At 42.1% G+C, this 27,532-nt stretch overlaps 1 protein-coding gene and 1 long non-coding RNA gene across 2 annotated transcripts in view; both read left to right on the top strand.

Moving 5' to 3' along the window:
• The first annotated feature begins 1,702 nt into the window (after nucleotides 1-1,702).
• bcas2 (BCAS2 pre-mRNA processing factor) lies at nucleotides 1,703-13,869 on the top strand. The gene is made up of 7 exons (XM_083555255.1): nucleotides 1,703-1,862; nucleotides 5,547-5,639; nucleotides 5,720-5,790; nucleotides 7,782-7,943; nucleotides 8,208-8,258; nucleotides 13,256-13,336; nucleotides 13,433-13,869. The coding sequence occupies exons 1-7, from the start codon at nucleotides 1,770-1,772 to the stop codon at nucleotides 13,557-13,559; spliced, it is 678 nt and encodes a 225-aa protein (XP_083411381.1). The 5' UTR covers nucleotides 1,703-1,769; the 3' UTR covers nucleotides 13,560-13,869.
• An 11,666-nt stretch (nucleotides 13,870-25,535) lies between these two features.
• The window catches only part of LOC310733826, a 103,741-nt gene continuing 101,744 nt past the window's right edge, over nucleotides 25,536-27,532 (top strand). The window contains exon 1 of the long non-coding RNA XR_014535890.1: nucleotides 25,536-25,888. This is a non-coding gene — a long non-coding RNA (uncharacterized lncRNA). The remainder of the gene's footprint in view (nucleotides 25,889-27,532) is intronic.

Genomic DNA, 27,532 nt, shown 5'->3' with positions numbered 1-27,532 from the left:
AGTGGAGTTTTTAACCAGATTGTTTAACAAGATTCTGGAAGGTGAGAAGATGCCTGAGGGATGGAGAAGGAGTGTGCTGGTATCGATCTTTAAGCATAAGGGAGATGTGCAGACCTGCAGTAACTACAGGGGAATTAAGTTGATCAGTCACACCATGAAGTTATGGGAAAGAGTAGTGGAAGCCAGGCTGAGAGAAGAGGTGACCATCTGTGAGCAACAATATGGTTTCATGCCGAGGAAGAGCACCACAGATGCATTATTTGCTTTGAGAATGTTGATGGAGAAGTATAGAGAAGGACAGAAGGAGCTGCATTGTGTGTTTGTGGATTTAGAGAAAGCGTATGACAGGGTGGAGTGGAGAGTTGTGGTATTGTATGAGGAAGTCAGGTGTGTCAGAGAAGTATGTGAGGGTGGTGCAGGAAATGTATGAGGACAGTGTGACGGCAGTGAAGTGTGCAGTAGGTACGACAGACTGGTTCAAGGTGAAGGTTGGACTGCATCAAGAATCGGCCCTGAGCCCTTTCCTGTTTGCAGTGGTGATGGACAGGTTGACGGACGAGGTCAGACAGAAGTCTCCATGGACTATGATATATGATGTGGATGATATTGTGATTTGTAGTGAGAGTAGGGACAGGTTAAGAAGAGCCTGGAGAGGTGGAGGTACGTGCTGGAGAGAAGGGGAATGAAAGTCAGTAGGAGTAAGACAGTGTACATGTGTGTGAATGAGAGGGAGGGCATTGGAGTGGTGCAGTTGCAGGGAGAAGAGGTGGTGAAGGTGGTGGAGTTCAGGTACCTGGGGTCAACAGTGCAAAGTAATGGAGAGTGTGTTAGAGAAGTGTGAGTGGGTGGAGTGATAGCAGGAGTGATTTGTGATAGTAGGGTCTCTACAAGAATAAAAGGGAAAGTTTATAGGACTGTGGTGAGACCTGCGATGTTGTATGGATTAGAGACAGTGGCATTGAGTAAAAGACAGGAGGTGGAGCTGGAGGTAGCAGAGCTGAAGATGTTGAGGTTTTCATTGGGGGATGGACAAGATTAGAAATTAGTTTATTAGAGGGACAGCGCATGTAGGATGTTTTGGAGACAAGGTGAGGGAGGTGAGATTGAGATGGTTTGGACATGTGCAGAGGCGGGACATGAGTTATTTTGGTAGGAGAATGCTGAGGATGGAGCCACCAGGTAGGAGAAAAAGAGGAAGGCCAAGGAGGAGGTTCATGGATGTGGTGAGGGAAGACATGCAGGTAGTTGGTGTGAAAGAGGCAGATGTAAAGGACAGGGTGGTATGGAGACGGATGATCCGCTGTGGCGACCCCTAATGGGAGAAGCCGAAAGAAGAAGAAGTCATCATACTTATGAGATAATAAGTCGTAACGATGAGATAAGTCGTAATTATGAGATCAGGATCTCAATTATGCGATATTAAGTCATAATTATGAGATATGTCGTAATTATAAGATACTACGTCATAATTATAATTTAGTCAATCATAATTAGGAGATCAGGATTGATATGAGATTAGTTTGTCTATCCTCCAGTACGTTAGGTGTCGCACGGCGCCCTAAAACATACGAGGAAATTATTTCCCACTACAATTCCGTCAAGCCACGCCCTTATCTCAGGACGCGTACTCTCGTGTTTTCTTTTACACGATTGGTTAGTTTTTCTCCAACCTTAACTTATTCACCAATCAGACTGTAGGAGACGCGGCGTGTCGGAATATGAGTGGGAAAGAAAGATCTCGATGTGAAAGCGTGTTGTAGGATTTCAATATGGCTGGAGCTTCGTCTGTAGCCGGTGAAGTGTTTGTTGACGCTTTGCCGTATTTTGACCAGGGTTATGATGCTCCCGGGGTCAGAGAAGCGGTAAGTAGACAAAAAATAAATGTTCCTGGTTAATACCGACTTCAGCAGTGAGCGCACACGGCTGCTAATGTTGCTAAAGCTAAGTAGCTAGCAAGCTATTGTTAGCTAATTTATTGTTTTGGAAAGAGTTCGATTCGGTGAACTGGATTAGAAAGTGTTCATAGTAACAGTAATATTTTTTATAGGAATCGATGCTGTAAAATGTTTGTGTATAACTTACTGATCAGCCCAAGAGAGAGTATTTATCATCATCATCATCATTATTATTATATCAAATCTCTTTATATATTATAGTAATATAATGTTTACTTCATTCATATTATTTAACTGTGTATCTCAAATCACTGCTTCTCCTCTCATCTCGTACCAGACCTCCTCCCCTCTCAAACCAGACCTTCTCCTCTCCTCATCCCAAAGCTTCTCCTATCCTCTCCTCTCCTCTCGTACCAGAGCCTCTCCTCTCCTCTCGTACCAGAGCCTCTCCTCTCCTCTCGTACCAGAGCCTCTCCTCTCCTCTCGTACCAGAGCCTCTCCTCTCCTCTCGTACCAGAGCCTCTCCTCTCCTCTCGTACCAGAGCCTCTCCTCTCCTCTCGTACCAGAGCCTCTCCTCTCCTCTCGTACCAGAGCCTCTCCTCTCCTCTCGTACCAGAGCCTCTCCTCTCCTCTCGTACCAGAGCCTCTCCTCTCCTCTCGTACCAGAGCCTCTCCTCTCCTCTCGTACCAGAGCCTCTCCTCTCCTCTCGTACCAGAGCCTCTCCTCTCCTCTCGTACCAGAGCCTCTCCTCTCCTCTCGTACCAGAGCCTCTCCTCTCCTCTCCTCTCGTACCAGAGCCTCTCCTCTCCTCTCCTCTCGTACCAGAGCCTCTCCTCTCCTCTCGTACCAGAGCCTCGCCTCTCCTCTCCTCTCGTACCAGAGCCTCGCCTCTCCTCTCCTCTCGTACCAGAGCCTCGCCTCTCCTCTCCTCTCGTACCAGAGCCTCGCCTCGCCTCTCCTCTCCTCTCGTACCAGAGCCTCGCCTCGCCTCTCCTCTCGTACCAGAGCCTCGCCTCGCCTCTCCTCTCCTCTCGTACCAGAGCCTCGCCTCGCCTCTCCTCTCCTCTCGTACCAGAGCCTCGCCTCGCCTCTCCTCTCCTCTCGTACCAGAGCCTCGCCTCGCCTCTCCTCTCCTCTCGTACCAGAGCCTCGCCTCGCCTCTCCTCTCCTCTCGTACCAGAGCCTCGCCTCGCCTCTCCTCTCCTCTCGTACCAGAGCCTCGCCTCGCCTCTCCTCTCCTCTCGTACCAGAGCCTCGCCTCGCCTCTCCTCTCCTCTCGTACCAGAGCCTCGCCTCGCCTCTCCTCTCCTCTCGTACCAGAGCCTCGCCTCGCCTCTCCTCTCCTCTCGTACCAGAGCCTCGCCTCGCCTCTCCTCTCCTCTCGTACCAGAGCCTCGCCTCGCCTCTCCTCTCCTCTCGTACCAGAGCCTCGCCTCGCCTCTCCTCTCCTCTCGTACCAGAGCCTCGCCTCGCCTCTCCTCTCCTCTCGTACCAGAGCCTCGCCTCGCCTCTCCTCTCCTCTCGTACCAGAGCCTCGCCTCGCCTCTCCTCTCCTCTCGTACCAGAGCCTCGCCTCGCCTCTCCTCTCCTCTCGTACCAGAGCCTCGCCTCGCCTCTCCTCTCCTCTCGTACCAGAGCCTCGCCTCGCCTCTCCTCTCCTCTCGTACCAGAGCCTCGCCTCGCCTCTCCTCTCCTCTCGTACCAGAGCCTCGCCTCGCCTCTCCTCTCCTCTCGTACCAGAGCCTCGCCTCGCCTCGCCTCTCCTCTCGTACCAGAGCCTCGCCTCTCCTCTCCTCTCCTCTCGTACCAGAGCCTCGCCTCTCCTCTCCTCTCCTCTCGTACCAGAGCCTCGCCTCTCCTCTCGTACCAGAGCCTCGCCTCTCCTCTCGTACCAGAGCCTCGCCTCTCCTCTCCTCTCGAACCAGAGCCTCGCCTCTCCTCTCCTCTCGTACCAGAGCCTCGCCTCTCCTCTCCTCTCGTACCAGAGCCTCGCCTCTCCTCTCCTCTCGTACCAGAGCCTCGCCTCTCCTCTCCTCTCGTACCAGAGCCGAGCCGAGCCTCTCCTCTCGTACCAGAGCCGAGCCGAGCCTCTCCTCTCGTACCAGAGCTTCTTATCTCCAGTCATGATACCAGTCTCATACTTCTCATCTCATGCCTGTGCTTCCAAAACAATTGCTTCATTCCAAACTCATTTCAGATTTTATCAAACATTCAACTATGGACTCCTTTAACTGTAAAATTAACTCCAACAAAACAGTGGTGGGCCGTGCATTTGGTACCTGGGCCCTCAGTGGGGATGTACCTGACTTAATCCACCTCTTAATACCACCACTATCATTAGCAATTATAGAAACCATCAATACAATACAAACGCGCAATATAACACGTGGCATCACAGAGAGAGAGAGAGAGAGAGAGAGAGAGAGAGAGAGAGAGAGAGAGAGAGAGAGAGAGAGAGAGAGAGGGCATTTCACATATGGAAGTCAATACCATTTTACTAAAGCAAGAAACCCAGTTAAGACTCCAAACCTCTACACTACAACCTCACCTGTGCACCTGCATCATCTGGAGCAGTTCAGAATCAATATTTATCTAATAACATGACAAAAACATAAACATTTCAATAAAATACAACCTACTCACTAGAGATGCAGACTCATAATATGCTCAGAGGCTGTAATCCAGTGGTACTGCTCGTATTTACTGATCTGAAAGTGGTGAACAAACCCTTTACCAGGCTGCGACAACAATGTCTCCTCACGATGTCTTGCTTTTCTTGAAAATGGATTTTTAAGTATGTTAGAGAACAAATAAATTTTTTGTCCCCCCCGTAGGCATAAAAAAAAGTCTAACTCTGATGTATTAATGTGTGCAGAGGTACACACACGTTTTGCCAGTCGAACTCGTCTGTAACAGTTTCCCTCTGACCAACCAATCAGAGGACGGAAAATGCTGACGCTACTCTGGGCCAGCGAGCTGCCCTGTGAGAAGAATATGAAATCTGATTGGTTAAAGAAACAGAGCAATTTATTAAGGAGACTATAGTAAAAAAAAAAGACCACCAGTACTGAGATTGACATGGCAGCACATAAAGGCTGAAATCTGAAAAATCTAACATCCACTTACACGTCCTGGAAGCAGTGCAGCCAAGAGAAACGCTACGAAATGAAGAGAATAAACTGTTGGGAATAAATTAATACAATTTCATGGAACAAATATTATAATTTAGATTGTAAATGTAGGTCAGTGCTTCAGATAGTGTTTAGGCCAGCAGAGAAGACTTTTCTGGCCCTGACCGCCCACCACCGACCTCTTCACTGCTCATCACGTAATCCTGTTTTACACACAAAAAGATTGTGAACCTCTGAATCTAATCTTTAATGAAGTGAAATGTGGTTTTCACCGATATTACAAAACAAAAGGTTCTCATAGATATGTTCCCACTTCCTGTCTCTTATTTCTATCAATCAATGTGTTGGGTTGCATTTTGCTCATGGTGAAATTACAGGGAAGATTTATGTGGGGGGGGAAATATATATATATATATATATATATATATATATATATATATATATATATATATATATATATATATATATATATATATATATAATTATGGGATGTCCTACAACTCTGCTTTGTTTTTCAGGCTGCTGCTTTGGTGGAGGAGGAAACGCGGAGATACCGACCAACCAAAAACTACCTGAGTTACCTGCCTACGCCTGATTTCTCCACTTTTGAAGTGCGCACTCCGAGTCCTGATGTGGCTTTGTGTGGTTGTATGCTGGATAAATTGCTAATCTGTTGGTGTCTCTCACACAGACGGAGATCATGAAGAACGAGTTTGAGAGACTTGCTGCACGCCAGCCTATGGAGCTTCTCAGCATGAAGAGGTAAATCACAGAACACGCACTGAAGATTTGATGCTGGACAGTTTGTGGATTAAAACCGCTCTTCTGGCAAATTGGTAGTGAAGTTGTAGCTCGGTGAAGTAGAAAAGGTTGACATTCGAGTCCTGATCTAGAGAATGTGAGTTTAAATTCCAACCAATCTGTTGCTCCTGGGCCCCTGAGAGAGGCCCTTAACTCTCGACTACGCAGCCGTTTAAATAAGAAAATCGCATCATTTCCAAATGGCATAAATGTCGGTGAATCGGTTTCCTGAGGGTTTTTATTTTTTGTGAACAAATTAATTCCATTGTATATATTTCTATTAAAATATTCTGATCGTCAAATTATGTTACCTGCAGTATGATTGCAGTAATAGACATGTGAGGGCCTATAAATATGAGTAGTTGAAAGATGAGCACCTTGTTCAAGGCCCAGGCACTGTCAGCTTTCTTTTGCTGTTTTTTTGCTGGTCATGAGTTTAAAGTCCACCATCTTACACGTTTAGCAACTACTTCCGTTACAGTAATCCCTTGCCTACATTCCAGCTGGCAGTGAGGAAGCAGGTCTAGAGGTAGGTCAACCGGTTTGTCGGCTGGCCGATTAATTGGGACGATTTTATTTAAAAGAAATTACAAAAATGAATCAGCATGGGCCGATTTATTATGCAGACTAATCTGACGCACCAAACTGCGCACGAATGTTCTGCGCTTGTGCGAGGGAACTCTCAAATACCAGCAGGTGGCAGTAGTGTGTTTGGTATCCGAAAAGGGAAAACTGAAAGAGCTATTCGATACACTTAAACCCAGCTGACTCTGTTTAACCAGAGCAAACGATGTGGAAACAAAGTAACACCCCCCCCCACCACCACCACCGTCAGCTCAGTGTGTCCCGGGCTTTGTGTTTCTGTCTTTCATACTTGACTTGTAGCCTAAACTACATATAGAAAGCAAGATAATCACTGGTACCAAAACCCTAACAAGTGCGCTGATTGGATTGGTTTGTGTTATTTAATAAATGTTTAATTTAAGCAGTTCTCTGTATAACTGTTAGATTTTATGAGATGAAGGGGAGATAAAAACATCGGCCAAATATAATCGGTATCATTTATCGACTATCGGCTGCCCTGATTTCTAAATATTGGCATCAGCCAGAGAAAAACCCATTTCGGTCGACCTCTGATGCTTTCTTAACCCTAGGGTCTTGGCAGCCACATGAAGGTTTCCAAAATTTTCAACCTCAAATATGATAGTTATATTTCCTACGCAAGATGCATCTTATACTTATTTGGAGTACTGATTAACCACATAAAAAAGTGATAAAGTAAACAGCAGTAGTAATAAAGTAGACAGTAGAGACAAAGATAAAGATTTTTAATACCTAAATTTTGACGCTGTTGCTACCCCCCCCCCCCACACACACACACACACACACACACATTTTTCACAAGAAACACATACAAATGTCCTCAACTCGTGTCATCATTCTTGAGTTGCCTGTTTTGCAACAGTCAGTTTTGGCTCTGACCCGCCCCCTTGTGGACAGTTTTTTTTTAAAGAGGAGGGAACAAATTTGTTGTCACAAAGTCAAACATAAATTTTGACACAAAAACCTCAACATTAAACTCAAACGTTCTTTCATGACTTTCATGATTTTTTTGCCAAAAGACCATCAAATTCACCACTGGAAATATTTTAAGAAGGAACTTTATTAATCCCGAAGGAAATTCTTTTGCCAAAGACTACTTCAGATTACAACGTTACAAATTTGAACCTGATTTTAAAACGGGTTTAAACAGAACAGCAACACGCCGCCAATTCGGATGTTTTCAGTGTTCCAAACTATCCCACCCCCCCCACCCATTTTTTCACAAGCACTACTGTTTAGTTATTTAGCATTGCTTTTCTAAAAGGACTCCAGTCGCCACAATCTTGTATAAAATACGTGGATGCGTCGTCTCATTTTGTAACCTGATATACACACGCGCTCAATTTCAGATACGAGTTGCCCGCCCCAACATCAGGCCAGAAGAACGACATGACGGCGTGGCAGGATTGCGTGAATAACTCCATGGCTCAGCTGGAGCACCAGGCCGTACGAATAGAGAACCTGGAACTCATGGCGCAGTACGGCACCAACGCCTGGAGGGTGTCTAACGAGTGAGTGGCAAATCTGAACAGAATTTAGCAAAGTGGTCCACCATATTCATACATTGTTGTAAACACTCAGACTTTCCTAACTTATGACGTCATTATCCAACATCCAGATGTGTGGGTAATAGTTGTATTGTAACGTATTGTAGATATTTGTTGTAGCAAACATCGTTTGAGCGGCGCTGTAAAACAGGCTGTTGTTTTTTTTATTGTGCATATTGTGCAGTTCTGCTTCTTATAACTAAATCATTTGTGTTCTTTGTTCGATAGCAATTTGGCGTACATGATTGAAAACGCACAGAAGGAGCTGCAGAAGGTTCGGTAAGTACCCTTTTAATGTGTATGTGAAAAGGAAAGTGAAATACTTTCGCATCAGGATTCTTTGCCACAAAAAAAAAAAAAAAAAAAAAAACTAAAACCTAACTAAAAATGATGAGGGAGGGGAAAAAATGTGGTATGTACATTTTTTTTTGTTTACATATAAACTGTTAGAATGAGGTCTTATAAGGAACAAATTTATAGGCACTAAAAATGTACATACACTATTTTAGGGCTGCAGCTAATCGAGTATTCTGCCGATTATTCTATCGATTAATCGGCTAAGTACTTTTTCTTCATTAAAGAGCAATACTATATACACGAGAGAAAATAAGACTGGTCTTTTAAAATAAACATGTAATTCGTTTCCTTTTTAAAAATTCTTTTTTTTTTTTTTTAAAGTTAAAAAAATTTTGTTTAGCAGGTGTTGCGTCAGTAATAGCGGTCCGTAGGGAAACGCAGTGCTCCGTGTGTCGTTAAATGGAGTAAAGAAGTGCATTTTTGTATTTGAGTTACTCGAGTTCCTTAAGGAATTGTCACCGTTTCTAACCGTTTTATCTCTGTAAAGCTGCTTTGATTCTGTGTTTATTGTTCAAAGTGCCTTACGAATAAAAATGAATTAAATAAAAGCTGGATTAAAAAGAAGACAAGCAAATGTATGTGTGTATATAATATATTGTTTCATACTGTTTAGGTTTTGAGACGGTGTCCGATGCTACACATGGTGTTTGTGTGCTGAAGTCAGCAAGTTGTTAGTAAAGCTCTCTTTAACGTCCTAATTGTCTCACAACGTATTTTGAAATCGTATCTGTTGACACACTGGGACTGCAAAATTCTTTATTCTCAGGACTCTCAATACCGTTGTACTCATGCCACAACTACTGTTAGATATACTTATTGTTCTCCATCTTTTCATATATATATATATATATATATATATATATATATATATATATTTTTTTTTTTTTTTTAAATAAAAAATGCCTCATGCTAATGTCAGGTAAATATTCATATAATAATTCATTTAATATATATATATTTCTGCACACACTTCTAAATAATTGAAACTTTCTCGTGCTTTATTATTACTGTTTAATATTGTATAGTCACCTACATCTGTACATATGACGATTAAAACTTGTATACGTCAGATTTTTTCCCGTTGTTTTCACATGCCAAAGTAATCCCGAAAACGGTGATGTCATCCGTGTAGTGAAACTGAAAGTCCATGTAACCCATGTCAGCAGGTGGTGAGGGTCTGAATGAAGAGCAGAGTGAAGGACACTTTCATTCATTTTGTTGCAAAACCCAGTAGTGAAAATTTAGTTGAATGAGAGGAAAGAAATTGCAGTAAGAACTTGTCAGTGGAGAAGGCAGAAAAAATTGTGTGCTTCATTTAAGCTGCCTGTGAACTTTGTCATAGTCTCATTAGCAGTCATTTCCATGCTTGTGTGTTCACGTTTGTTCCTTATACTGTGGGGCAAAAAAGTAATTAGTCAGCCACCAATTGTGAAAGTTCTCCCACTTAAAAAGATGAGAGGCCTGTAATTTACATCATAGAAACACTTTAACTATAAGAGACAAAATGAGAAACAAAACCCTGAAAATCACACTGTCTGATTTTTAAAGAATTTATTTGCAAATTATGGTGGAAAATAAGTATTTGGTCACCTACAAAAAAGCAAGATTACTGGCTCTCTCAGACCTGTAACTTTTTCTTTAAAAGGCTCCTCTGTCCTCCACTTGTTACCTGTATTAATGGCACCTGTTTGAACTCGTTATCAGTATAAAAGACACCTGTCCACAACCTCAAACAGTCAGACTCCAAACTCCACTATGGCCAAGACCAAAAAGCTGTTAAAGGGCACTTGGGAAGACTGAATCTGCAATAGGTAAGCAGCTTGGTGTGAAGAAATCAACTGTGGAAGGAATTATTAGAAAATGGAACACATACAAGACCTCTCCCTCGATCTGGGGCTCCACGCAAGATCTCACCCCGTGGTGTCAAAATGATCACAAGAACGGTGAGCAAAAATCCCAGAACCACACGGGGGGACCTAGTGAATGACTTGCAGAGAGCTGGGACCAAAGTAACAAAGGCTACCATCAGTAACACACTACGCCGCCAGGGACTCAAATCCTGCAGTGCCAGACGTGTCCCCCTGCTTAAGCCAGTACATGTCCGGGGCCTTCTGAAGTTTGTTAGAGAGCATTTGAATGATCCAGAAGAGGATTGGGAAAATGTCATATGGTCAGATGAAACCAAAATAGAACTTTTTGGTAAAAACTCATTGTTTGGAGGAGAAAGAATGCTGAGTTGCATCCAAAGAACACCATACCTACTGTGAAGCATTGGTGTGGAAACATCATGCTTTGGGGCTCTTTTTCTGCAAAGGGACCAGGACGACTGATCCGTGTAAAGGAAAGAATGAATGGGGCCATGTATAATGAGATTTTGAATGAAAACCTCCTATCAGCAAGGGCATTGAAAATGAAACATGGCTGGGTCTTTTAGCATGACCATGATCCCAAACACACCGCCCGGGCAACGAAGAAGTGGCTTCGTCAGAAGCATTTCAAGGTCCTGGAGTGGCCTAGCCAGTCTCCAGATCTCAACCCCATGGAAAAGTTTTGGAGGGAGTTGAAAATCTGTGTTGCCCAGCGACAGCCCCAAAACATCACTGCTCTAGAGGAGATCTGCATGGAGGAATGGGCCAAACTGTCACCAACAGTGTGTAAAAACCTTGTGGAGACTTACAGAAAATGTTTGATCTCTTTCATTGCCAACAAAGTGTATATAACAAAGTATTGAGATGAACTTTTGTTATTGACCAAATATTTATTTTCCACCATAATTTGCAAATAAATTCTTTTAAAAACCAGACAAATGTGATTTTCTGGATTTTTTTTTTTTTTTTTTCTTTCTTCTCATTTTGTCTCTCATAGTTGAAGTGTACCTATGATGAAAATTACAGGTGCCTCTCATCTTTTTAGGTGGGAGAACTTGCACAATTGGTGGCTGACTAAATACTTTTTTGCCCCACTGTAATTGTAAGTTTGTCCCCAATGATTGAGCCAGTGGTGACTGTGGTGTGGAGAAACTCCCTGAAGTGGCATGCTGAAGAAACCTTGAGAGGAACCAGACTCAAAAAAAGGGAACCGATCCTCATCCGGGTGGCACCGTTCATCACAGTTCATGTTCAGGTGTACGGCAATTAAATGTAACTGTGGTCCTTGTAGAAGACTCTTGATATTAAGTGCAGTCCAAATCCATCTTTAAATCTCCCGCGCTGCGCCGTAATCACATGGATCCCCAGGCAGACGATGTGAAACCCTCCCCATTTGCACACTGTCTCCAATTTTACGGGTACTTTCCATGGGAACTTCATCTGGGGGAATTTTGGGCATATTCCAAGTCAGAAACTTGCCATGGGAATTAATTAGAAGTTTGGGGAAATTTAAAAAAACTGTATCATATTCAAACATAAATATAAAATTTTTTTTTACTCACTCACTCTGTCTGACATGCAAACTAATACAGATTTTAATTACATTTCCACTTTTTTCAGTCATGTTGATTGAATTGTAAGTTGAACAATTATAGATATTTCTTAATATATATATTTCACAATACTTTGGTTTTGTTCTGTGTTTTTATTAAAAAAATGCAGGCTTAATAAGCATGAGTTCTTTTAACAATATTTATAAAAATTTTAATGTGTCCAAACGTTTGACCAGTTCTGTACTTCTGTATAAGAACAGAGAACTGGCAAGCAGAAGGTAGAAGAAAGAGCATCACAGCTTAAAGTAGCAAGCCTCAAAAATCAACAAAGAAAAAGTGCTAGTTTACATTTCACACCTGATTTACTATCCCACCTAAATGTCTGTTCGGACACTATATTTGTTTTTTGCAGTGAGATAATTTTGTTGCACAATAGCTTCCATACAGCACAAGGAAGATTTAAACATAAACTTGTGTAATATTTATGTAATGTACATAAATATTCACCAACGCACTTTTTTACATTATTTTGTGTGCAGGATTTAGGAAATGATGTTCTGGAGGAATGCACAGTGCATGTCGGGGGTGTGGCCTCAGTAACTGATTGTAGAAATGTAACTAAAATTGCATTAAATCTGGTTGTTTTATCCAAGATTTTTGTTTCCTGTTATAGGCTGACCTACAATTTTGTAAAAATCCCAGGTTAATTCCTATGGAAAGGTCCCAGCTTTGGAAATTCCCAGAATTTTCCATAATTGTTTGAGGGAAATTCTGTGTGTCGTTCTGTCTAATTCCCTAATTTTCTTTTTTTTTTTTTTTTTTTTTTTTTTATCTGAAAAGAGAGCGAAAAGAGATCTGTCTTTTATTACAGAAAATCATAGATAGAAACTTATACAGTTTTCAGTTTAAATGAAACAATGAAACTGTAATAATAAATAAAAGTAAAAGCAGATATTTTAATTTTATTTATTTGAGCTTTGGTTGTCACTGAAGGGGGGCATATATAGGAATCCAAAAGCATGATGAAACGTCTCTCTTTCTCTGACACACCCACACACACACACACACACACACACACAACTCACTGCATAGTCAGTTTACATCCGTGTCTCACTGACTGACTCAGAGTAAATCAGCTCGGATGCTCTGCTCACTGAGTGAATCAGAGGGTGACACTGAACGTCACGGATAGATAGATTGGCTGTGCTGCATTGCCTCTGGCTGTGAGGAAGGTGTGTGTGTGTGTGTGTGTGTGTGTGTGAAAGAAATGTCAGTGATGGTCCAACATTCCTATCAGGATATATTTGTGCCTCACACATTTTGTTCTCTGAATAGGCTCCGGCTTCACCACCCAAACCAATATAAAGCGGTTACTGAAGTTGGATGATTGAATGCTGATTAGTAATGATGATGATGTTTGGACAGGATTTATAATTTTCACATGGAAACATTAATCCAGGGTCAAATTTCCCAACGCAACTTATTGATGTCGTTACAGGAAGAAGATTCAAGACTTGAACTGGCAGCGGAAGAACGATCAGCTGACCGGAGGGGCCAAACTGCGAGAACTAGAGTCCAAGTATGTGTTTCCGAGCAGAACTTTTCCGGATTATTCCTCTCATCCAAGCTTTTTCGAGCGTTGTAAACCATGGCTGTGTTTTGTTCAATTTGACAGCTGGGTGTCCCTCGTGAGTAAGAACTACGAGATCGAGCGAGCCATCATACAGCTGGAGAACGAAGTCGCACAGCTGAGGCAGCAGCAGGGAGACGAGAACAAGGAGAACATCCGACAGGACTTCTAAGAAGTGACAGGCCTGTCCAGCACAATCTGGAACAACAGACGGACGCGCCGTCAAAAATAAGACGCCAAGTCTGCAGAAAAAGACATTTCTGAGGAAAGTGTGGTGTTTTTTTTTTTTCGCCTCATACCTTGCAGTGAGAGAAGGAAACGGTACTGAAGTACTGAGTATCTTACTAGTAACTCGCTACAGTACAGTTCAGCAGGACTTCATTGGTTTGTATGTTTGTGGAGGGTTTTTTTTGTTTGGTTTTTCAACTGATGATTTAAACTGTATTTTTATACAATGTAATAAATATACATTTAAAAACAAACATTGTTTAAAGATTATTGGAAACTGATAAAAACTTGAAGGAATATCAGCAAATATCTTGTTCAGGTGGCAGTCGAGAAAACATGACTGCCATTCGAATGAAAAAATAAGATCAAATATCCATAAGAGCACGTAATGCCCACTAGGGGGGAGGTGGCAGCTTACTGGTAAAGGCATTACACTTTTGCATGCGATATTTGCGGGTTCGAGTCCCGGCCATAGCAGGCTGTCAGACATGGGCCCTGGAGCACGGTCAAGGCATGGATAAGTAAGCAATCAGGCCCCAACTAAGTGAAGAGCCCCAATGGACACCTTTTAATTTGCTTACATTTTTTGTCCCATTGCTCCAGTTTAAACTGGACGGGTACAATAATGCAGCTAAGAATTGCTTGGGGCCTTGCTGATGGACACACACCGGATGGCAATGCGCTATCAGTGTACATCCTCCTCTCACTAAGTGATTTAGAGTGACTCAGTTTACATACTGTACCTGACTCACGGAATGACTCGTAATTTGTGCGTCTTAGTGAATGACTCACATGTGACTCATGAGGGTGTGTCTAATAAACACTTATTTATTTAATTATTTTCCTTGCCCTATTTAAGCTACTTACCACTGAAACAATATAATCAAGAGTTTCTTTGTGCCAGTATTGTACAATATTTAGTTGAACTTGGAAGCTTCTGATCAGTAGCTTAATGCTAATCCATCATCAAATACCTGATGGTGATACGTGAACAATTTGAGTGGATTATTAGCTGGGAACAGACTTGAACAGTAATGAATTGATTCAGGAAGTCTAATTAGATTTATCCAGAAGACCTGCCCAAATACCAGTGTATGAAGGCTGTTACATGTACCAGGTGGTATCAAAAAGTTAGAAAACTAACTGGTGATATTCTGAACACGTGTGTTGCCACGTCTGCACGAAACTGGGCAAATCTGCCACAGAGACGTTTGACCTGAAATACGCCGATGTTGCAACAAGTCGTTCATGGTGTTTTGGTGGCATGTAAGAGTGGGAGAACATCACTGAAAGATGACGAGATCAGAAAGACCTTCAACGGGCTCAACCCCCAAAAACGCAGAAACCATTCAGCAACCTGTGCGTGATGATCGTCGGAGAACAATCCACATGATCTCACTTCTGCACCCACCCTCCTCTCCAGTTTTGGTTTCTGCGTACTTCTTCCGCTTCCTGAAGGTGAAGATCCGGCTCAAAGGTCGTCGTTTTGACACCGTTGTGGAGATTCAGCGCGAATCGCAGAAGGTGCTGGATGAGCTTCGAAAAGAAGACTTCCAGCACAATGTGGCAGGACAGCTGGGAGTGTTGTGTTAATGTGTAAGGGGACTATGTTAAAGGTGATGGTGTGTAAACCTATATAAATGAAGTACTTGCTTGTAAACAAAGCTAGTCTCGAAAATTTTTTTATAAAATCTCGTACAGGTAGTCCTCGACCCCATCTTGAAAATATCGCATGGCCTAGGGTGAAGAATAGTGATCAGTAGAGGGTATAGTCAGTTCAGTACAATACTTTTTGAATTATACAGTATATACAATGTATATGTATGTATGTATACTTTTTTGCCATTCTGTTATCGTACAATCAGACAAGTCGAATCATTGTAACACTGGGACCATCTGTATATTTAAATATTTCTAGATCTTTAATTAAATTGCTTTTAAATCTTGATATTCCTTTAATCCTTAATTTACAAACTCAAAATCGCTGGATTTCAAACACTGCCCACAAAATGAGCTCGCTAGCTTTATTCTCTACACGTTTCATTAAAAAACATGGCCAGTGTTTGGTCTCTTGCAAAAACAGTGAAACAGACTGTTGGGTTTTATCCACGCAGGAAATACTGCTTCAAACTTCTGTTCCTTTTTTCTAAGCCGTAATCCGTACCAGACTCGGAGACTAAAGGATCTGTTCTAGATTTATTTGAATTAAGTTTGTTGCTCAAAAAAAAAATCTCTACTTTAATAAACGATTGGTAATAAAGCTAAGATCAGGGAACATTTTGTAGGCCATGTTTAAAAGCATCAACATTCTGAGGCCTGTTGGTTCAAACTGGTTTTATGATCATTGGGGATTATGGCACTTTTTATAGTGATATGCAAATTTAAAAACCATGTGTGCTGAGCTTAATTATCAAGGGATGTCAAATCGTTAGTGTTTTAATCGTAGTCAAGCAGACAAAATGCATCACTTCTCCAGGAACAATCCAGAATTTGGTAAAGCAGTGATTTCTGGAGGGAATTTGAAAAAAATGGGAAAGCTGTAACCTTCTGGCAGAGGCAAACTACTTGTTTAAATAAAGCATCAACACCACCCAGGCGGAAGACATCAAAATCCATCATCATTTTGTCGGCTCTTCCGCGTTATATATTATTGCAATAGACAGATTTTAATGAATGACTATAACTGGGGAAACTGAATGCATCAGAATGTACATTAAAGATGTGTGCTTTATTTTAATCAAAATTAAAAGACCCCAAAATCAATTCAGTTACATATAAAAACATTTCATTACATATACAATATTTTTAAGATGTTTATTCTTTCAAGATTATGGCTGCCTGCTCGCCAAAACCTTCCTGATTAGCTGCTGACCTGTGGCGGGTTTTTAATGAGCTCCAGATATGAAACAGAAATACTGGTCTAAGTCCTTAGAGGTCCAGGTTAGAAGCTCCAATGGAGCTCCTGAGGCAAGATTACAGATTTAAACCAGCACTCTTTCTTTAATAGGCGCTCGCCTCCAGATGTCAGGACTTTACATAGCTTGTCATTGTTGGCCAATATCTGTTTCCATTTTCAGCACAACATATTTAGCTCGAAATGCTATGAAATGCTCGATCCATCACCACTTTGGAGAAGGTGGTTTGTAGCCACTGGACCTCAGTGGCTCTGGTTTTCACATGCTTACTGTATATTTGGCTGAAAGTTGTACAGTGGCATTCTTGTGCTGTATCTTTCCAGAGATGATTTTTTGTTTTCACTGTGATAATCAGACAGCTACACCCAGGGATGGGCTGTGTGTGTGTGTGTGTGTGTGTGTGTGTGTGTGTGTGTGTGTGTGTGTGTGTGTGTGTGTGTGTGTGTGTTTACATTCTTTTTTTTAACAACCGGGGTGGGATTAAGGCTCTAACACACTAATGAAACCTCAACAATTAACAAGATAAACTTTTTATATACAAAAATAACCCCCTTTGTCTCACATCTGTCACCATTAAGATACAACAAGCTAAACTTATTGAGTCAGGGGAATTCTTGAGTTCTGTACACTAGTCCCATTTTGTTGCCAACGCAACCAACATTCATTCCACATGTTTCCTGAGAATAAATCCTTTTTCTTCCTCCTTCAAGGGGAAGAAAATACAAACGGAGATCTCATTAATGTTCGGTCCATTACAGCTGAAGTGTTTCACCAGTGGAAGCGAGAAATCGTTCATTTATATGCATATACACTGCTTGACGTCTAAGGTTACTTTTTTTTAAACATAAAAGCTTTTTAATATAGAGAAAACAATTTCTTTAAAAGGATTTTAAGAGGTATTTCACTGCATAATTCAATAACAAATAAAAAACAATTAGACACACAAAAGGAAGTACTTGAAACTAGCAGAAAAAGGAGCCGTTTTCAGTAAAACGGTCAATTGAACCTCAATCGCTCCACTCACTATTAAGAAGGTTTTATTGCATTCTCAAAAAACAAAAGAGGAATCACACAATGTGGAGGCAGTAGGAGTAAAGGGTTGAGAAAAATAAATGCTACACATCAAAATCTCTGTGTCTGAGGTTGGGGTTTAGCATAACAATCGTCACTCTTCCTGTTTTCTAAGCTTTTCTAAAGACTCGGGTCAATTTCATGTTTATTACACGTCACTGTTTTACTGTGAAGATCATCACAGCCCTGTTTGACTTCTCCAATCATGACATGGTTAATAGCAATTCAGTGCGTTTGGAGTTTTGCGGTTGAGAATTACGTCTCAGTCAAATAAGTGTTTACTGGTGACGAGTTTACTTCCTGGTGCTCATTCTTTAGGGTTATGACCTACAACAAACCAGAACACACCACTAGGTACGTCATTATCTTCCACTCAATTGCCCCTACAGGCAAATGAGTGTGTGAATGTGGACGAGCATGTCGCTTTCTGATGGTTCCCGATCCAATTCCAACCAGACTGAGATAATGCAGTTTGGGTGGATTTGACGCATCATACATGCACAAGATTGTTGGAAGTCCTGCCCCATTCAACACAGAAATCCAGGCCAAACAAATTCTCCAATAAATGCTCCTCTATAGCAAAGTGTAGTGGGGATCAAACGCTCCTCAGCAGTAAACATTTTTTGTATTTATTAGTGTCTTTCCACAGCAGTATGTGGCAGAAGATGAAATGGCAACTCGGGGCCAGTTCTCGTTATGTAAAGTCTTCAATGGAGTCTTCAAGCATTCAAAACATGGTTTTGTTCTTGATTGTAACCTTTAAATCATAATGTAGGATAACAATTTTTAGGTAATGATTATGGTTTCTTTTGGGAAAATAAAACAAAAGGGTTAAAGTGGGTTTTTGTTCAGGAATGAGGTTGCTACTTTGGATTGACTAAAAGACAAGAGGTGGGGCTGGAGGTAGCAGAGCTGAAGATGTTGAGATTGTTGAGATCGCACATTGGAAGTGACGAGGATGTACAGGATTAGAAATAGGATTTATTAGAGGGGCCGTGCATGTAGGATGTTGTGGAGACAAGGTGAGAAAGGTGCAATTGAGATGTTTTGGACATGTGCAGATGAGGGACATGGGGTATGTAGGAGAATGCTGAGTGTGGAGCCGCCAGGAAGAAGGAAAAGAGGAAGGCCAAGGAGGAGGTTTATGGATGTGGTGAGGGAAGACATGCAGGTAGTTGGTTTGAAAGAGGCAGATGTAAAGGACAGGGGGGTATGGAGACGGATGATCCGCTGTGGCGACCCCTAATGGGAGCAGCTGAAAGAAGAAGAAGAAGAGGTCGCTACTTTCTACGCGATGATTATATCATAAACCTACAAACGAGCTGCATCACTTATCAATTTAAACAAACCATATTTCAAACAAATGGGAAAGAAAAATCTAACAGTTGTATAAATGTATGAAGGAAATGAATGTGTAAACGAATGCAATGCAAACAATACACACCATTTACGTAAATTAAGTAGTTGCATCTGTATCTAATTGAATAGACTATATCACTTCTAAGGCACATACTTGGAAATCATTTGTTGGTCTAATTAAGTTCATTTGCATGTCACTATACCTGTTGGTTTCTTAATTTTTACTGAAATGTTCTTCTGGAAGTCCTACTCTGTGCATTTCATAAGTGAACATCTGCTTTTTGTGTGTCCTGTTAAAAAGGCAGCTGCTGCCATGTGATGCCATGTGATATTTTTATCATGCCCAAACAAAACTCAATTCCTAGAGAGGTTTCCCATGCGATCTACGATGCCCGTGGTGCCTTTTCTGATCAGGGAAGAATCACACAGCACACAGCATGGCGCATATGTTCTTCTTCAGTTTAATGCAGATAACAGACAAGTATATATACACACTGGAGAAAAACCCTGACCTGAAACTGTTCCTGATTGGGTAAGAAGACATAATAACCAGAGATGTTTGAGCCCAGACAAAGACATTCCGTGTACCTTGCATACTAACATCGTAAAGATCCTATAGACACTGAACAGACCACATAGGAATGTGTTTAGAGAACCAGTGTGAGAACCATCTGAACTCTAACAAACCAATAAACAATTGAAACATTCATCAAAAGATAATACATAATTGCCTAAATAAAAATAAAAAACAGTGCAAATTTATGACTAAATTGTTAGTCATAACCGTTGTTATCAAGCATGAAAAAAAATTCAAGAATAGCTGAATCTTTTACAAGAAAAAAAATTTGCGAAACCCATAAAAACAAATACTGAAAAAAGGAATTGTTATACACAGTATAATAGCATAGCATAATAATTATATCAAGATTTTTCTATCATTACTGAATATGATACTTCGGTGTCAGTGCACTGAAAAAGATTCTTATGATTAGTTCTAATTTAAAAAGATCTCAGACTTGTCATATCACTGCAATTTAATTGTTACTGCAACGTTTTCACCCGGAAATACACACAATTCAATCTTCCCTTTATAGTTTAAACAAATTTCGGTTTTCCTCACTTCCCCTAGTCACTTCCACATTTGGTCTGTTTTATTTTTACCTTAACGTGTTCTTTACAGCTTGTTTTGAAGAGGAAGGACTGCAGTGTTAAAGCTGTTATAAAGACTTCCATATTGTGAGAAATTATTTACTACTGAAGCAGTGGGCAGAGCCATCAGAGTTAAACTGGATCCAGCTGAGCGTTGATCACACACTCCAAGCACCGCAATTGGAACGTGTATTACAGTGGTAGCTCAGTGGTTAAGGTGCCGGGTTACTGATCAGAAAGTCAGGGGTTCAAGCCACAGTATCTCCAAACTGCCACTCTTGGGCCCTTGAGCAAGGCCCTTAACTCTCTGTGCTCCAGGGGGTGCCGTATCATAGCCGACACTGCGCTCTGACCCCAGCTTCTGAGCAAGCTGGAATTTGTGAAGAACAAATTTCGCTGTAATGTATATGTGACAAATAAAGACTATTCTATTTTCTTATTTTTGGAAACTTCAACATAGCCGTCCAGCAAAAGTGACAAGTACAATTTAAGCAAAGGGTTAGAAATAATAAATCGGTTAATCAATGAGTTAATAATGCATCAGTTAAATAATTATATATCGGGAAGAGTCGAGAAGAGTCGACTTCTACAAATTTCTACAATTTGACAAATACACAGAACGATAGATTACACTTCTGCTCCTTTGTATGCAGGAGTTTAACAACAACCGAAAAAGGAGATGAGTGTGTGCTAATGGTGTGGTAGTGCTAGTAATGAAACCTTATGGGTTTCTTATTAATGTTTATCGATGGCTTAAAAGCTGGTGGGAAGTCAAACACTGACTTTGTTAACATATTTTTCAGCCAACTTTAAATTTGTTTCCCAACTAATTAACTGCAATTTATCATCCATGTGAACATTACCGACATTTTAAACACCAGCTGCTAGGCTAATTTGGCAAAATAGGAGCAACTTAAGCTTGCAACCATGACAGTATATATATGTTCGAATCATATAAAGCATTGTTAAGTTGGTGTACAGTATATGGACATCTGGGTCACCTGACTTTTCCAGCCATGTGTGGTTCTTCCCCAAACTGCTACCAGACAGTTGGAGGCACACATTTAAACATGATGTTATTGTAAGTGGTAGCATTCAATTCTCCCTTCACTTGAACTAGGAGACCCAAACCTGTTCCAGCAGGACAATGCTCCTGCGCACAAAACCAGCTCCACGAAGATATGCTTGGGTGGAGTGAAAGATCTTGAGTTGCCTGCTGACCTCAACTCTACTGAACGCTTTCGGATTTAACTGGAATGCTGACTGCACCCCAGGCCTCCTCCCTCACCTACATCGGTACCTTAATTTACTAACACCCTTGTGGCTGATGGAACACAAATCTCCATGGATACATCAAGGTTTCAAGGTTTTTTTTTTTGTTAATGCCACCATATGTGCAGACATACAGTGGAATCAAAATACTGTTTCTCTACTCTCTCTTCAAGTGTTAACATTGTCAATGTAGTATAGAAAGTTTGTATATGCAGTCAGTGCAATATTAGCAGTTCAGTGAAATATAGACAGATTTGTATGAGGTAACAGCAGTGTACTTGTAATAAATAAACATATATAAACCGGGTGAATATTTTTTGTATACATCTGAATGACTAGACATCCGAGTAAATGTAAACAGTGAATTTGTTAATGTACAATTATACATCCAAATATACGTCAATAATGTGTATGGTGCAAATATACATTCTAATATATGTAAACATTTAAGAGTTCAGCATCCTGACAGCCTGATGGATGAAGCTGTTTTAAAGTCTTGTGGAGCCTGGAGAATCTAGTACCTTCTCCCTGAAGGCAGGAGGCTTAATTGAAGTTTTAATGGGTGTGAGCGATGCTGATGGCTCTGCTGGTGAGGCGGGTGTGGAAGATATAAGGGAGGGCAGAGGGACACTGGTGATCATGCTGGCTGCATTCGCCATTTATTGAAGAACCTGTCGTCAGGAGGCAGTGCAGCCTTCGTCTCCACTGCAGCACCGTTGATGTTTAGTGGTGGGTGCTGCGGATGTCCTCTTCTGAAGTTAATGACAATTTCTTTGGTCTTCCCTACGTTGAGGAAAAGATTGTTGTTGTTACACCACTGGACCAGTCTGCAAATGATGTGGTTAGTGCTGTACCTAGGTACACAATCATGGGTCAACAGAGTAAAGAGTATCGGGCTGAGCACGCACCCTTGTGGCACCCTTTGCTTAGCGTGATGGTCTTAGATGTTTTTCCGCTGACCCGTACATTTTGTGGTCTCTTTAATAAGAAGTCCAGCACCCGGTTACACTTAGGGTAGTTTAGTCCCAGGTGTCTCGTTTTTTTATTGGCTACTGGTGGATAATTGTGTTGAATGCTGAACTAAAATCCAAGAACAGCATTCACACATAGTAGTTTTAGGAGTCCAGGTGTGTAAATGCTGGATGGAGATCGGCTGAGATGGCATCCTGTTCTGTATGCAAACTATAATGGGTCATGGGAGGGAGGAAGAATTATTTTATTCGTTGCATGATCAGTCACTCAAAGCACTTCATAATGATGGGGGTCAGGCAACGGGCCGGTAGTCGTTGTGGCTGGATGGGTGTGACTTCTTTGGGACTGGAATTATTGTGGTGGCCTTCAAACATGACTTGGGATATGTCACTGTCACAGATCTGTGGCAGGGGTTTATAGTTTGTTATAGTTTGGATGCCTTGCCAGAGACTCTGTGGGTCTCTGATGTTGCTGAAATGTCCAGATATTTTATCGCTGTATTGACGTTTTGCTTTCCTGATTCCATGGGACAAGTTGGCTCTTGCTGCTGCAAGGCCTGCAGTGTCACTGAGTCCCAAGCTCTCAGGAGCTTATGTATTTCGCCTGTCAGCCATGGTTTCTGGTTAGCCTGAATAGTGATAGTTTTCCTGTGTGACGTCATTCAGTGCACTTTGAGATGTAAGCAGTAACAGCCTCAGTATATTCTTCTATGTCTATGTGATCGTTGTAAGTTGCGGCTTCTTTGAAGATGTCCCAGTCTGTTGTGCCAAAACAGTCTGGACTGCACCCTCTCTGGCCACACACGTACCTACTTCTTGGTTGGTCTGATGATTCTGTTTGGTCTGTACGCAGGTGTGTGCATGATGATGATGATGTGGTCAGACAGTTCACAATGGGGGAGGGGGGAGGCTTTGTATGCTCCTTCGCTGTTTGTGTATGTCAAGTCCAATGTATTACAGGCCCTTTTGGGAATTGCATTGACGCATTGATCTACTCAACTACTCATACTGATTATTTTGTCTAATGAAGTCTGTTTTTTTTGCATTACAACCTTGATTTATTCTATCCTTAGAGATCACAACTACTTTACTATATTTATTAAAGATTTGCTACAAGAATGTGAGCCTTGGATTTCTTATTTCCTTAACCAAAATATAGAAGCAAAGCAGCTGGCAAAACCCATACCGAACCTGAGCTCAGGGCCAAACCAAGTACCATGAAACTGTGAGGCAGCAAAGCTACCTACAACAACCCTGTGTAACTATTTTAGATGAAATACTAAACTGTGGCTGACTAACCCAGCCATTAGGGGGGCACAAGCCAGTGCACTCTTAGTGCCGGTCCCAAGCCCGGGTAAATGGGGAGGGTTGCGTTAGGAAGGGCATCCAGCGTAAAACATGTGCCAAATCAAATATGCGGATCACAAATGAGAATTTCATACCGGATCGGTCGAGGCCCGGGTTAACAACGACCGCCACAGGTATCGTTAGCCGACAGGGTACCGGTGGAAATTGGGCTACTGTTGGCCGAAGGAGGAGAAGGAGAGGAGGAAGATGTCTACAGAGACGGCAGGAAAAGAAGCAGTGTAGGAGAGTAGAGGTTCGGGTTGGTACTTTAAATGTTGGTACTATGACGGGTAAAGGGAGAGAGGTAGCTGATATGATGGAGAGGAGAAAGGTAGATATGCTGTGTGTTCAGGAGACCAAGTGGAAAGGGAGTAAGGCCAGGAACATTGGAGGTGGGTTTAAACTGTTTTATCATGGTGTGGATGGAAAGAGAAATGGTGTAGGGGTGATTCTGAAGGAAGAGTACAGTAAGAGTGTAGTGGAGGTGAAAAAAGTTTCTGATAGGGTGATGATCGTGAAGGTGGAGGTTGAAGGGATGATGATAAATGTCATCAGTGCCTATGCTCCACAAGTTGGCTGTGAGATGGAGGAGAAGGAAAGATTCTGGAGTGAATTAGATGAAGTGGTAGATGGTGTACCTAGGAAAGAACGATTGGTGATTGGGGCAGACTTTAATGGGCATGTAGGTGAAGGGAACAGAGGTGATGAGGAGGTGATGGGTAGGTATGGTTTTAAGGAGAGGAATGTGGAAGGGCAGATGGTGGTAGATTTTGCTAAAAGGATGGAAATGGCAGTGGTGAACACGTATTTTAAGAAGAAGGAGGATCATAGGGTGACGTATAAGAGTGGAGGAAGGTGCACACAGGTGGATTATGTTCTGTGTAGGAGATGCAACCTGAAGGAGATTGGAGACTGTAAGGTGTTGGTGGGGGACAGTGTAGCTAGACAGCATCGGATGGTGATCTGTAGGATGGTTTTGGAGGCGAAGAAGAAGAGGAGGAAAGTAAGGATTAAAAGAAGAATAAGATGGTGGAAACTGAAGGAGGAAGAGTGTAGTGTGAGGTTCAGGGAAGAGGTCAGACAGGGGCTTGGTGGTGGTGAAGAGGTGCCGGATGATTGGGCAACTACTGCAGGAGTGATGAGGGAGGCAGCTAGAAAAGTACTTGGTGTGACATCTGGAAATAGAAAGCAAGACAAGGAGACGTGGTGGTGGAATGAGGAAGTGCAGGAGAGCATTAGGGGAAAGAGGTTGGCAAAACAGAAGTGGGATAGACAGAGTGATAAGAGAAGTAGGCAGGAGTACAAGGAGATGCGGCAGCAGGTAAAAAGGGATGTGGCGAAAGCCAAGGAAAGGGCATATGAGGAGCTTTATAAGAGGTTGGTCACTAAGGAAGGAGAAAAAGATTTATACCGATTGGCCAGGCAGAGGGACCGAGCTGGGAAGGATGTACTGCAAGTTAAAGCAATAAAGGTTGGAGAGGGAAATGTGTTGACTAATGAGGAGAGTGTGTTGAGAAGATGGAGGGAGTATTTTGAGCAGCTGATGAATGAGGAAAATCAGAGAGAGAGAAGGTTGGAGGATGTGGAGTTGGAGTTGGTGAAGCAGGATGTAGATAGGATTAGTAAGGAGGAAGTGAGAGCAGCGATTAGGAGGATGAAGAATGGAAAGTCGGTTGGACCAGATGACATACCGGTAGAAGCGTGGAGATGTTTAGGAGAGATGGCAGTGGAGTTTTTAACCAGATTGTTCAACAGGATTCTGGAAGGGGAGAGGATGCCTGAGGAACGGAGAAGGAGTGTGCTGGTACCGATCTTTAAACATAAGGGAGATGTGCAGACCTGCAGTAACTACAGGGGAATTAAGTTGATCAGTCACACCATGAAGTTATGGGAAAGAGTAGTGGAAGCCAGGCTGAGAGAAGAGGTGACCATCTGTGAGCAACAGTATGGTTTCATGCCGAGGAAGAGCACCACAGATGCCTTATTTGCTTTGAGGATGTTGATGGAGAAGTATAGAGAAGGACAGAAGGAGCTGCATTGTGTATTTGTGGATTTAGAGAAAGCGTACGACAGGGTGCCGAGAGAGGAGTTGTGGTATTGTATGAGGAAGTCAGGTGTGTCAGAGAAGTATGTGAGGGTGGTGCAGGACATGTATGAGGACAGTGTGACGGCAGTGAAGTGTGCAGTAGGTACGACAGACTGGTTCAGGGTGAAGGTTGGACTGCATCAAGGATCGGCCCTGAGCCCTTTCCTGTTTGCAGTGGTGATGGACAGGTTGACGGACGAGGTCAGACAGGAGTCTCCCTGGACTATGATGTTTGCAGATGATATTGTGATTTGTGGTGAGAGTAGAGCGCAGGTTGAGAAGAGCCTGGAGAGGTGGAGATATGCGCTTGAGAGAAGGGGAATGAAAGTCAGTAGGAGTAAGACAGAGTACATGTGTGTGAATGAGAGGGAGGGCAGTGGAGTGATGCGGTTGCTGGGAGAAGAGGTGGGAGGTGGAGAAGGTGGAGGAGTTCAGGTCCCTGGGGTCAACAGTGCAAAGTAATGGAGAGTGTGTTAGAGAAGTAAAGAAAAGAGTGCAGGCAGGGTGGAGTGGGTGGAGAAGAGTGACAGGAGTGATTTGTGATAGTAGGGTATCTGCAAGAATGAAAGGGAAAGTTTATAGGACTGTGGTGAGACCTGCGATGTTGTATGGATTAGAGACAGTGGCATTGAGTAAAAGACAGGAGGTGGAGCTGGAGGTAGCAGAGCTGAAGATGTTAAGGTTTTCGTTGGGAGTGACGAGGATGGACAAGATTAGAAATGAGTTTATTAGAGGGACAGCACATGTAGGATGTTTTGGTGACAAGGTGAGGGAGGCGAGATTGAGATGGTTTGGACATGTGCAGAGAAGGGACATGAATAATATTGGTAGAAAAATGCTGAAGATGGAGCCACCAGGTAGGAGGAAAAGAGGAAGGCCAAGGAGGAGGTTCATGGATGTGGTGAGGGAAGACATGCAGGTAGTTGGTGTGAAAGAGGCAGATGTAGAGGACAGGGTGGTATGGAGACGGATGATCCGCTGTGGCGACCCCTAATGGGAGCAGCCGAAAGAAGAAGAAGAAGAAGACTAAACTGTGGCTGACTCTTCAAATCAGACGATATTTACTTTACACTGCAATAAATGTTTTTCAGTGTTTCAAATGGTTAAGGATTTGGGTTACTGGTTAGGTTGGAGTTAAAGCCTCAGTACTGCTAAAACAGGTAGGCTCTTAAAGCTGTTTGCTCTATGGTTGCTGTATCATGGCTGACCCTGTGTAATGACCTCAACTACCCCAATAAGCTAGAATAAGTAATAAATCGAAATAAATTGTACTTGACTTTATTTCTTCTCATGTTGAAATAGTACTTCTCCAAACATCAGATTTTCACAGATGATCTATTGATATAAAAACTACATAATATGTTTGCTTGGTAGCTTCAGTCAGCACATGACAAGATTTCACAATGAAAATGGGAGCTAGAGCTAACTTTAGAGAACTGGCTAATAATAACCTTTGGCAGAGGGGTGGTTTGGGGGGGTACTTGAGGTGTTGTTTTAGTAAAAAAATCTATCTATCTATCTATCTATCTATCTATCTATCTATCTATCTATCTATCTATCTATCTATCTAGAAAAAAATCTGAAATTCAAATTCAGGATAACCTACTATTATTATTTTAAATATTAAAAGAATATCTATCTATCTATCTATCTATCTATCTATCTATCTATCTATCTATCTATCTATCTATCTATCTATCTATCTATCTATCTATCTATCTATCTATCTATCTATCTATCTATCCTT

Source organism: Silurus aristotelis (assembly GCF_946808225.1).
Source record: "Silurus aristotelis genome assembly, chromosome: 11".
NCBI lineage: Eukaryota > Metazoa > Chordata > Actinopteri > Siluriformes > Siluridae > Silurus > Silurus aristotelis.
This window is presented reverse-complemented; position numbering and strand designations above follow the sequence as displayed.

What these genes read in the sequence shown, in the direction of transcription:
- bcas2 (XM_083555255.1), top strand. Translation starts at nt 1,770, where the DNA reads ATGGCTGGAGCTTCGTCTGTAGCCGGTGAAGTGTTTGTTGACGCTTTG. An exon ending in CTGATTTCTCCACTTTTGAA is followed by an intron (nt 5,640 to 5,719) that starts GTGCGCACTCCG and finishes TCTCTCACACAG; the next exon opens with ACGGAGATCATGAAGAACGA. An exon ending in CTGCGAGAACTAGAGTCCAA is followed by an intron (nt 13,337 to 13,432) that starts GTATGTGTTTCC and finishes TCAATTTGACAG; the next exon opens with CTGGGTGTCCCTCGTGAGTA.